This window comes from Lycorma delicatula, chromosome 4 (genome assembly GCF_047948215.1).
Source record: "Lycorma delicatula isolate Av1 chromosome 4, ASM4794821v1, whole genome shotgun sequence".
In the NCBI taxonomy this organism is placed as follows: domain Eukaryota; kingdom Metazoa; phylum Arthropoda; class Insecta; order Hemiptera; family Fulgoridae; genus Lycorma; species Lycorma delicatula.
Window position 1 is genome coordinate 46,704,474 of NC_134458.1, and position 13,565 is coordinate 46,718,038.

At 29.7% G+C, this 13,565-nt stretch overlaps 1 protein-coding gene across 3 annotated transcripts in view; it reads left to right on the top strand.

The window, feature by feature from the left end:
- LOC142323347 (vitellogenin-like) overlaps nucleotides 1-13,565 on the top strand; it is a 99,374-nt gene that overhangs the window by 54,622 nt on the left and 31,187 nt on the right. For all 3 annotated transcript variants that reach the window (XM_075362854.1, XM_075362852.1, XM_075362853.1), the window contains exons 12-15: nucleotides 65-266; nucleotides 2,672-2,960; nucleotides 7,856-8,036; nucleotides 11,184-11,479. In XM_075362854.1, coding sequence (XP_075218969.1) covers nucleotides 65-266; nucleotides 2,672-2,960; nucleotides 7,856-8,036; nucleotides 11,184-11,479 — 968 coding nt within the window. The remainder of the gene's footprint in view (nucleotides 1-64; nucleotides 267-2,671; nucleotides 2,961-7,855; nucleotides 8,037-11,183; nucleotides 11,480-13,565) is intronic.

The window sequence follows — 13,565 nt, forward strand, 5'->3', positions numbered from 1 at the left end:
CAATTTCATTATACTATTATACTTAAATTTTTGTTTTCTAAATAAAAGTATTCTATTTTTAAAGGGAGGGAAAGCATAATGAAACATGTAACTCAAGAAGGATTCAAAAGACATTTCCTGAAGACTGATGTGTTCTCAACAGCCTTATCTACAACAACTGAATTAGGTTTCCCTGTACGTCTGCAGCTCCGTACACCTTGGTTCCTTCATGGTAACACATTTATGAAAGCATTTGATGATTATCTTAATGTTACTTTCTCATTCAGGTAAATATTATTGTATTTCTGTAATAATGCATTTTTTTTATTAATTTTGTGTTGTTATTTGGATAGCACACTTAATCTAATCTAAAACATTATTTTCAGTTTGAAATAAGGGGTATTCTACAAAGTGTGAATGTACAGAAAGTTCATAAAACTTAACAACAATAAGCATGTAGAAATGAACATGATAAATGAATCAAGATTTTTATTTGTTTTAAAAAAATTGATAAAAAAATAAAATCAAAAATAATTAAAACAATACTTTCTTTCTGACTCTCATACCATATATATTTAAAATTCATAATGAAATAATATCAGTCTTGTGAAGTTATGTTATAAACTTTCATACAATCATTTAATTTTCAGCAGGGACTGGCTCTGGTCAAACAAATGTTGCTTGCTAGTTAAAGTGCAATGTAAAATCTTTTATATATATATATATATATATATATATTTATTTATTTATTTCCTTCTTTAAAAAATTAAAACTAATTGTAAACAGCTTCCTTTAATGTAATCTGTAAAAATATGGCATTATTTCCATTTACATTTTAAAAACTTTTGTTGTGGGAATTTAATTATTTAAGCTATAATATAATAGCTAATATAACTTCTGGTTTTATATTAACAGAAGAAAATAAACAAATATGTAAGATTTGTAATTAATTTTCTTAATTCTGTTTGTTTAATTTAATTATTTTTGAAACAACTAAGAATGTACTGTGTAGTGAAACAGCTTTTGTGTTTTTTAGATAATTTTGTAAAAATCAAATAACATATTTGTTTATTTTGTTAATATGTATTTTCATCTAGTAATGGGTTCATCCATCAATTATTGGTTTTATATTGTTCAGCTGGATAATTCCTTACAACCTGCACCTGTAAAAATATGAAATAATTTAACTTAAATAACTTGAACCTGTTTTCAAGTGGCTTTTTACTACCTGGAAGAAAAGCAATGTGTCGTAGCAAATATGTTTAATATATTTTAAATACAAAGAGAATTAAGTGTTGAAATTATTGCTGTTCACTTATAAGCAAGGATTAATGTTGAATTTGAGTATTTTCATTAAAAACAATCACACAAAACTTTATTGCAAGTCATGTACATAATACTAGTTTTAGTCCTTATGAAATCAAGCCACAATTAACTCATTCTTTGACCATGACATGTGAACAACTTTCCCTTCTGTGTAGCCAGCACAATGAATGAATGGGTGTCACTTTATAACTCATTTTTTGATGTTTTAAATTCAGAATGTTTGAAAATAAATACCATAACTAAAAGTGTTCATTAAGCAGAAAACTATTAAAAGACATATATGGTAGGTAATAAGCATTACTCAGTTAAAAAATATGTCAGTGACCCTATCAATCTTTCTGAAGAGATTTGATTTAATTCCTTGGTATTTATATGCTTTAGCAGTGATAGCTCAGCATATGAACTTATACAGTGTGGATGCTCTGTTTGCATTCATATAATTCAGTCAAAATGAAAAATGTCCAAACTGGAATTAAGATGCTTATTGGGTTAAAACTAGGCCTTCTAATCCCTCCAGAGTTGTAGAAAATGAGATTTCTTTAGAAATCTCTTCCCACCAAATGTTTACATTAATATTTAAAATTAAATATGCAATCAAGAGAAGAATCAGGTTAAGAAGTTTTAAATCCTTTCACACTAGCCATTGTTAGGTTGTGTTAGGTTAATCATAATGGTTACAGGTAACCAAACATAAGATAAAGTCACTAAAAACTGGAACAGCTATTCTAAAAAGTAACAAGTACCTCCATGTGAGACTTACTAAGAAGAAATAAAATGTTTCCCATCCCTTCTTCACTGAGTCAATTATAATTATTCATATCAGCATGCAAAAATCCCTAAAATTCTGGTGCCATTCAGCCCTACAAATGACACCTTCACTCTGATCAGCTCAGGGACTGGTGATTATTGCATTTTTTACTGTACGGTAATATCATTACTCTCAGAGAAACCAAATCTGATTAGTGCTATTCTACCTCAGGTGCTTTACATGTGTCAGTCATAAGAAAGGCTGTGTTTTCCCTCTTTTGTTTAGAAACAGCACATTATATTGACATGGTAAATTGTATTTTATTATTATTCAGTGAATAAATTCAATAATAATATAATTGAATGATATTTTGCTTTATTAATAAATACTCACTGATACTGTTCACTAATGAAATTTTATGGAAATAACTTTCTTTCTTTTTTTAGTTCTTTTACGAAATGATAAGTTCTGTAAAAAATAACATTCACCAAATTACATGCTGTAATAGAAATTGACTTCCAAAGTAACAGAATCCACTCTTAATGTTTTAATCATGTCAAAAATTGAAATATGGAATTATGTTTTTTATGTGTCATATATATAAAAATTTTGTTTCAGATTTTCATCAGCAATGAATGGGGAATTTGGATTTTATACTCCATGGGATAAAACTGTATATAGTACTGGTATATTAAGTACTTATATTATGCAGTTACCAAAGATACAATTTAGTATGAACTACGATACATCACCACTATCTTATATGATCAAAATAACCGAAACTCCAGAAAGTTCACTTTTTTATCATTCAACATATCCGTTTACATCTCAAAGAGATCTTGTTAGTAATTGGTTAATTAGAAGTAATGAAGATACTCAAATAATTCATGTTGCCCCACTGAAGCAGGTAATGTCATATTATTCTTTTATTAACTATAAATTGCTAACTTCCATAAACATATGTGCCTAAAAACTTGTATTCAAATATAAAACCTCTCTACTTCTAAAAATTTGTGATTCCTTTTCATATCAAAATATACTTTTTATATGTTTTTACACCCGTTTTCCTAAGGACATTTTAGTGAAATTTGGTGATTTGTTTAAATTTTTAGTTAATTGCTTTCCTGACACCAGTTTTTTGAGAATGCTAGCAAAGCTTGATATAAATCAAAAAGTTGCCTGTCAACCTTATGTAGTTAGATGTTTCTTGTTACATTCTATCAAAAAAAAGGTAAATATTCTTTGTACTACCATCAATAGAGAACTATCTATAGTCATATCAATGTTTTTTCTTCTATTTTTTTTATTTATATCAAATGCTATGGTCATTAGATCATAACAAATGCCCACAGCATGTAATGAAACTTCTGAACAATGGTAATCAGTTAATTAAATGTAGCTTCACTGCCATCTGCATTTTATCCTTACTTTCCTCTGAACTTCGAAGATGCTACTTCCTGGGACATTCCACCTCTTACAGAACTGTAAGATTGTAAGTGGGTAAAGTTTACAGACCTTATCTTTTTCATTATGCTTAATGAAACATAGTAGAATATGTAATTTTTTTACTTACACATTCTACTCTATCTAAATGAAATATATTTTTGGAATTGTCACATACTACCTTCTTCTCCAGTCATGGCACTAGTTTTCTGTTGTAAACCCAGTTGTACTTGCATATAACATTGCTAATTTTACTACCTTGCATCACCAACAACAGTACATTATATCAACAAGTAAGCACATTTCCCCCCTTAGTTCAGTTGTTTTCTGTATTTAGTACCTAATCTTCTCTTTTATACACTAATTGTTAAATTATAATAAAAAAAATTAATGAATAATTGACACTTTCTTTATAAAAATTATGTTATAAATTAAAATAATTTAATTATTCTGGAAAATAAAAAAATAACAATTACAATTAGACTTTGTATTTTTTATTTGATAATTGCAGTGGTTAAACTAAATTTTATCTTAATAATAATCTTAATAATAATAATCTTCATCAGAATTATTCTCATTTTCAGAATCATCAGTTATGATTATTTAACCAGTTAACTAGTTTGTAATACATTGACTCGAATCAAATTATTTCTCTACTCTAATGATTTTTTTTTTGCAGTTATTTGTCCATACTTCTGTAATGAATTTCACTTTTCTTTAAATATTTTTATTACATTATTGATATCTTACCTTATTTTTTCTGTAAAATAATATTTCATTGTATCCCTATCTACTCCATAGAGCTTAATTCAGGGTAAGATGTACATCTGACCCACCGGGTTGGTCTAGTGGTGAACTCGTCATCACAAATCAGCTGATTTTGAAGTTGAGAGTTCTAAGGTTCAAATCCCCATAAAGACAGTTACTTTTATACGAATTTGAGTACTGGATCGTGGATACCGGTGTTCTTTGGTGGTTGGATTTCAATTAACCACATTTCTCAAGAATGGTCGACCTGAGACTATACAAGACTACACTTTATTTACATTCATACATATCATCCTCTGAAGTTATACCTTATGGTAGTTCCAAAGGCTAAACAGAAAAGAAAGATGTACGTCTAAAAAAGAAGACGTACATATTAAAATATAAAACTAAATTTTTTTCATTCCATCATTTTTATATTATTATTATTTTTATATTAGTTTCAGTTCAGTATTAGGCATGGGTTTTTTACAAAAGGATTATTTTTTCTGTCAACCATTTAATGATTTCTACCTTCTTAGAAATGTTTGCCATGTTGACCTTGATATTGTGGTAGGATCCTTTTACAAGATCACAATAAACTTTGAATTAGCTAGTTTTTAAGCCTTTTCATGATATTTTTTTTTATTAATTTTCTTGTGGTAGTAACCATGTATTATGCTTACTTTTCAAACTAATAACACATTAGTAACAAAATTCATATTTTCTCCTGAACTAATTTATAATTGCTCTTATGCCAATGAGTTTTTTCTTACATTCCTTTAAATTACTATTTATCAATTCTTTTTCTTAATATCTGAAGACTGATCATAATAGATAGCTGATTTTTTTTTTTTAATTTCTATATTCTGAAATTTTTTTCAAAATATTTTATCAATATTTTTTACTTATTTTATCTTAGCTCTCTCTTTCTGTTTTTATTATTATTTCCCATTTGAATTTTAATGAACACAACATTTTCAGACTTATACTCCCACGGTAATAAATATTTTCTTTTAACTCTACAGCAATCTGAATTTTTGCTGGGTACTTTTTTAAAAATGGTGATTCAGTTACTGTAACACAACGTGAGTTTAGGCATTGCTTTAATATAGGAAGAAGTGGAAGAGTCCCAACACACCAAATGATTTTAAATCTGGCTAGGAAACCAGATAGAGATAGGGTCGGGGTAGGCAACCTTTGATTGAATGCTTCTGTATTGCCTAAAAAGAATTCTGGCCATCCAAAACAGTTTGCACCCCAGAAAATATGAAGAGAGTGAGAGCGGCCCTACAGCAGAGTCCACAATGTTCAGCTAGACAACGTACTGTAGCACTGCACAAGTCAGATAGGAGTGTTAGGCCGATGTTACAGATAGATTTGAATTTTAATCCATTTAAAATGCAAGTGGTTCAAGAATTACTGCCTCGATATTTAAATCGGTGAATAGAATTTTACTCAAAGCTCTTAGAAATGATTGAAGCACAACTACAGTTTTTACCCGATTTAATTATATCAAAAGAGGCTCACTTCCATCTTAGTGGATACATCAATAAGCAAAATTTCAGATACTGAGCACAGGAAAAACCACGTTTACTGCATCAATCTCCTTTGTACAGCGAGAAGGTGACAGGTTGGTGTGGAGTGAGTTCATTTGGGATTTTTTGACTGTACTTTTTTCAAGACAACAAAAGAGCAACAGTAATGGCAACTTCTTAGTGTTATGTGACCATGCTGGATGATTTTCTCTTACTAATGCTAAGGCTGATTTACACTTGCTATGGTTTCAACAAGATGGTGCGACATCTCACACAGCATGGATCTCAATGCATACTGTTTGACATATTGTTTCCATATATTGTTTTGTTGCATATTGTTTCCAGGAAAAGTCATTTCTTGTAATGGTGATGTAACTTGGCCTTCACGATCCCCTGATTTATCAGCATGTGACTACTTCTTATGGGAGTTTTTAAATCATAAAGTCTATGAGAATCGACTTCACAGCATAGATGATTTAAAAGAATCAATCACAACTGCAATTCAACAGATTCAATTAGAAATGCTCAGGAAGACAGTGAACTCTCTCAAGCGACATGCAGAGACTTGTTTGCTGAACAATGGTGCCCATCTTAGTGATGTTATTTTTAAAACATAAGACTTACATAAAATGCTTTTATGTAATTTATGGACTTTCTAATTATGTAATATTATTTTCTAAATCTAACAATAAATGACTTAATTTACAATTTAAAATTGTCTAATCAATTTTGCCACACCCGGTACATTATAGCTACCTTATTTTTACCTTCAGTTAGGTTTATTATTTCCTGAAAAAAATTTATTTATAAACTCATAGTTGACTTATTGGGAATAAACCCATGTTAAAAAAAATTAAATAGTTTATATTTTAGAAAAACAAGCCATCATCCTACTTGTCAGTCTTTTCAATAAGTAGGTTCAAAGAGAGGAGGCTTATAATTCTCAAAAACCTATCTGTTTATTTGAAGATAGGTTTAACAGTCCTTATTTTCAAGCATTCTTGAAATACTCTGAAGTATTTTTCAATTGTAGTGGTAATCAGGTGAGTAAGAAACTTAGAAAGAAATTAAGAAAAATCTTATTAAAATACTTAAAGCAATGTCATTTTATCTTACTGGTGTTTTATTATTAATTCCTTTAAAATTAGAAATTTCCCCATAATTGTGTGGTTATTTTTTTTATTTATTTCATATGTAGAGTTTAAATACTCTGGTGTTCCAACACTATTGTGTTTTTCCTGATTATAAATAATTGTTTTCAAAAATACTGCTAATTGATACAGCATCATTTATAATCTTCTCATCTATTTTGAGTTTAATATTGCCTTCTTTTCTATCTGCTTAGCAAGTATTATTACTGTTCTTAATTATTTTCCATTCAGTTTTCAACAAGTTATTGCTACTTTTAAATTTGTTGTCAAAAATAAGATTTTTTTTTGGAATTTTTTATACTTCTTTTTTAATCTGTCAAATCCATTTTTAGATACTAATAAGGTTGTTTATACAATTTATTTCATCTAATCAGTTCCCTTACTAATACAATTTCTTATCTGTCTCTCTAATTTACGTGGCTTCTTGTATATCTATCTATTTCTTAATTTTTGAACAAGAAAGATCATAATATTATAACAGAATTTTTTAAAAAATGCTTTTTATTTACTACTACACCCATTATATTTTAAGTGTTTTATACCAGCTTTTTCTTTTACAAGATAGTAAAGTTTTCCTGCATTTTCTGAAAGTTGTAATTTTTTGTTGAGAAAATTAATGTTGCTAAAAACTTTATTATTATTAACTTTATACTAACTGGATAAAGCGATGTTTTGACCCAAAGGACAGTTACATTTATTACAATGACAGCTGTAAAAAATACATAAATATCCATATACAAGAAACATTCAATATATATTTAACAGTAGTGAGAGTAGACTCTTACTAAAATAACAACAGGAGTAAGATAAAAAAAGGAAATTCTGTGGAACATGTAATAGTACAAACATTGTGGATTAAGTATTACTGTTCTTTTTTATTTTTAAATGCATATTGTTTGATATTTGTTTTTTGTTGTTAATTTTAGGTAAACATAAGTGTGTGTCATCTGGATATTATATATGAGACTGAAGGTAAAATGCTTTATGGGCTTGATATATTGAATCAACTAAAGTTTGCACATCCCATCATGTTGTATCCTAATAGATTTACTCAGATTGAAATTAAAATGCTTAAATTGGATCCTGTCTCCTTCAACTTTTTGCCAGGTAAATATTCAAATAAGTATATTTCTAGACTATGATAATACAAAATCATTAAAGTATACCAAAAATAATTTTTGTGTAGTTTGCCCAGAAATCAATGCACTAAGAGAAAAAGGAAGAAATTTTTATATGTATATGCACAATAGTATTACCAAAGCAATAAGCACTGACCAGCTACCTGCTGTGATGGGTCAGTCAACTTGTTCTTGATTTAGAAATATATGCTTTGTATTCCACTTAAAAATGTTTAAATCTTAAATTTTAAATCTTTCTGACCACATTTTTGAAATTGAACACCATTTTTAGAAAATAGTTACCATTTTTATCTTATTCAATATTAAGGATCTTATCTTTATCTTAGTATAAAAGGAAACTTGAAAACCATTTTTAGCTTAATCTGAACCATAGTTACACTAAGGCTGAATTGACTAAAAATTAAGATGTCTGATATTTTTACATAGAACTTTTGTTGTCTCATGTAAACTCAACCAAGAAAAACTCAAAAAAACATTTTCTTAATAAGTCAAATAAATCACTCTTTTCAGAAAAATAATCTAATATTTTTTTAATAATTCCAAACATTAAGTTTAAGATTGCAACTCAAACTTTTTTACAATAACTTGCAAATTCAATAAGAAAAGGTTAAAAAAAACATTTTTTTTAATTAGAGGAGCAGAATCATCAGTAAAAATATCATAAAACACTTTTGCAAAAATAAATACTAATTTAGTTTACTTATTTTGTTTAAATTACCTTTTTTTTGTTTTTGTAAAATACAGTAAGTGAAACATAAAACAGGCTTCTTTAGAAATTCTACTCCAGAGAGAGAATTTTGAGATCAGGTACTGCCTAGTATTTAATATTGAATAAGATAAAAACAATTTTTATGTTTATCTGAAACCATTTCAGCCACTTTTAATCAGACTGGAACAAACAAAAATTCTTAGTCCCATCAGTGTCATACAGTCCTTAAAATCACAGAATCTCAAAGTTTCTGTGGGCAGTCAAACACTGCAGAGTGAAGATAAATTATTCAGAACATTTTAGGGGTTAATAAAAAATTAACAAAGCAATCTACAGGCACTGATTTTTCAAACATTAGTGTAGGTACTAGAGTTACTGATGACTTGAATGAACATGCCGGTGCAATGTAACCAAGATTGTCAGTTGAGCACTCACTACCATGTAGGAGAAAGCAATATACATACTATGGTTTTATGAAAGCGGATCTGTTTGCAGACTTTTCGTTTAGAGTACAGCTGTGATCCTCCTAATAAAGACTATTAAATGTTGGTATCAGCAGTTTAAGGATACAGGAAGTGTAGTCACAAAAAGCTGCTGGCAGATCTCCCTTCTCCAAGTAAGTTGTGGATCAAGTAAGAGAAACCTTTTAGAGAAGCCCGGGTAAATCGCCTTGTCGTGTGACTTTATAACTGAGAATACTGCAATCGACAATTGTGAAGGTTCTACACAAGCACCTAAAACTTCATGCATACAAAATTCAGTTAATGCATGCAACTAAAGATGATGATAAAACATGCTGTTGCAATTTTTCCTTGGACATTCTTGATAAACTGAACAAAGATAATGCGTTTTTAAGAAAAATTTGTCTTCTCTGACAAAGCTGCATGTTTCTAGTCATGTTAACCGTAATAATTGTCAAATTTGGGGTGGTGTGAACCCACATGTTGTTTGACACACAACATAATAGCCCAAAAATTAATATTTGGTGTGTGTTGACTGCTTATGAAGTGATCAGACCATTCTTCTTCAACGAGCCAATGATTATTAGAGCTAGTTATATGCTACAGGAGTATGCAATACTGCAAATTGAACACCAATAACCCAGTGTTTACCTCCAACAAGATGGCACATCACCAAGTTGAGTTTTAAATGTTAGGGACTATCTACATGAACAATCTCCTGAACACTGGATTGGCCGTGATGGACCAATTTCCTGGCCAACTCATCCACTGACATTACACCACTCACTGTCTTTCTTTGGGGGTGACAATCCCCAATGTATGCAACAAAGATTTTCAACAAAAATGAACTAAAAAGAAGAATCAAAGGTGTAATTAATGGAATAACTCCAGATATTCTTTATAATGTGTGGCGTGAAATTGAATATCGTCTAGCATTTTGCGAGCCACAAAGGTTGCTCATATGGAATATGTTTAAAGTTAATGAGTATTGTAAACAAAACTGTTTGAAATACCCTGTTCAACAATAAAATACGCTTGTAAATACATTGCTTTGTTATTTTTTACTAACACCTAAAATGTGCTGAAGTAATTTATCATCATCCTGTACTTTTATTGAATAAAACAGTTCAAAACTGAAAGACCTTTATAATAGTCAATAAACCTTTTTGAAAACTTATTCATTTTCTAAATTGTCTTATTCATTTGGTGTTCATTAAAATTAAATATATCTCTCCTCACTGAGCAGATGTAAAATTAAAACTCTGCAATTCCTTTATAAGTTGCTTTCAGAGTGGTATAACCTCAAATAATGGCTTTTGAATTGAAAGATATTATAAAATAGCTATCATATCCATGATTTGACACAAACCTCACATTTTCTGAACAACACCCATATTTTTACTTGGTTCAAGTCCTAATTAATTGAGTTTCTTTTGAAGTTGTATCAATATCATGTCTCATTATACTGATTAGTAAAAAAAGGTATTGTGTATTTTTAATACAAAAAAAGTACATTTATTAGTAACAATAAAAAAAATGATCTGTAATTTATTTTCTCAGCAACAGTTTTAATTGCCACAATTTCTCCATTAAAACTGATGTTTTCAGTAGAGCTCAGCAGTGTAACGTAATAATAGTGCACGTTAATCTGCTCTCACACATATTTCCTTAAACAGTAATCATTCATTTGTAAAAGTACTGATGAATACAATGATTCGTTTGGAAAAATTGTTTACTTTCGAAATCCATGTGGTAATTTTTTTATACTAATAATAATAATAATAATAAGACAAGTTTATATTAATGATCAAACAGCTCTGGTTGATGGCAGATGTTCTAAGAATTTTCATTAGTATGTTAAATATTAATATGAATATTTTAGATAAAAAGTTAATTTCATTGACTTTAAAATTGATATCTTTTTCCATGTATTGTTTTTTAATAGAAAAAGTAGAAGTGGATGAAGGTGGATTTATTACTACCAAAAGTGACGAAACAGATATTGAAAATGAGATTGAAAATTCAAATCAAGTTCCTCAAGAAAGACGTAGTAGAAACAGCATATTTTCTTTTTTGTTTGGAGATTCAGAAACAAAAACAACTGAAAGCTCAGTCACTACTGATACTTATCTTCAACAAACAGCAATTACTTCTCCAAGTGAAGAATATTCAACCACTACTACGTTAAAACCCATAATTAAAGATACAATAGAGTCACAAACAGCTTCACAACATAGATTAGTAAGTTGAAATAGTGCTTTAAAGATTCATAAAACTGAAATAGCTATCATATCCATGGTTTGACACACCCTCACATTTTCTGAACAACACCCATATTTTTACTTGGTTCAAGTCCTAATTAATTGAGTTTCTTTTGAAGTTGTATCAATATCATGTCTCATTATACTGATTAGTAAAAAAAAGGTATTGTGTGTGTATATTTAATGCAAAAAAGTACATTTATAGATAACAATTAAAAAAAATTTATGGTGAAGTATTTTTATAAAATTGAAATCAGAAACACAGCATTGAACTTAATTTCATAAATGAGAATAATTATTGAACGGAATGAAATTTAATAATTACTTGAAAATTTATGTATGTTTTTTAAGTATTTATTACTTTTCATTGTTTACATAATTGTTAAGTAGTTGAAGTTAAAGAATGATCTTTTCTACTCAATCATCTTCTCTTTCAAATCATGTTAATTTTTACATTTGGAAGGCATAAAGAAACTGATTATGTTTCACTCTCTTATTTTAAATAATTATGTCTCTTAATTGTATACATAATATAGTGACAACTCATAAATTAGGGCTTATCTGCTACAAACATTCTAGAATTTAATTTCTATTCTTTTTTGTTAAAGCATATGACAAGCTCAAAATTGAACAACAGGTTACTTAAAAGTACTAAAACTGAATTTGTAGTGAACATTTCCTACACGTTGAATAAAAATATTAACCTGTGACCAACTTGAGAGTATCAGTATTGAACTGTTGTTAACTACTATATAGTTTATTGTATGCCTATGCAGGGTTTAATTGCCAGCCAGGCTTCTGTTAGTGCAAACCTGGCTGCAATGTAATATGCTGACTAGTTTACCTTTTTCAGTATTTTACTGTGGGTTCATTTAATTCAACAACTCTTTTTATTATCACAGTGTTTACATATTATTGCATGTTATTACAGTGTTACATTTGACATTTCATTTATATTTAAATAAAAACATGTTCAATCAAAGCTCAAAAAATTCTCATGCAAAGTCCACTTTGCATTACTTTCTTAATAGTTCAGAGAATATAGATGTAAAAGAAATTTGCCTATCATTTTGAAAATCAAATAAATTAAATATGATCCAAAAATATTAAACCTTAGCTCACAAAATCGAAAATAAGACTTACCCTATTTAATTCAACGACTTGTCCCTTTCAAATTAGGCCCGTTCCAATTTTTTGCCTAGAATTTCTGGATAAGTTGTGATGCATGGGCTGAAGCATTGTTGTGATGAATTTTCATGACAGCATGAAGGTCATGCGACAGGCTTTTTTGATTATCAAGGAATGATTCATGCTCTTGAAGGTCAAACTGTCAATAAAGATTACTGCATAACCGTTCTTCATCGACTAAGAGATGCTGTTAGATGCAAAAGACCACTGCTTTGGGAAAACAGCGAATGAAAAATGCATCACAAAAACGCTTGAGCCCATTCTTACACTTACTCAAAGGTTCTTTGCAAAAAAGAGGATCAAACAACTTAAGCAGGTTCCTAACTCACCAGACATGTTCCCTGTGATTTTTGGCTCTTTCCTGAGCTTAAAATTCTGCTTAAAGCAAAGAAATTTGGAAGAAGAGATCAAAAGAAATATGAAAACAGGACTTGTGGTGCTCACTGAAAAGTACTTTCAACAATGGAAGCATCGCTGGAATAAGTATGTTACGAGGGTTATTTTTTTCAAGGTCCGATCGACCGCGAAATAAACCCGCGAAAAAGTCGGATGAGCCTTTGCGCATATGTGTTGCGCAGCGTTTCTAGTATGGCCTTCAATCACACCGCGTCACTTCGTTTAGTTCTGAACTCGCAGCTAGCACGTAAACATGTCTACAATAGCATCTCCCGCCAAGTGTGAAGTGCTTGCGGTAATTCGATTTCTTCAGGCTGAGGGGTGTAATGCAGCTGAAATTCATCGACGAATAAGTAATGTGTACGGTGAAACCTCAATGAGTGACAGCAAAGTGCGACAATGGTGCAGGAACTTTAAAGCAGGACGTGCAGATGTTCATGATGCAGGCGGTCAGTGAATCCCACCGGGTTGGTCTAGTGGTG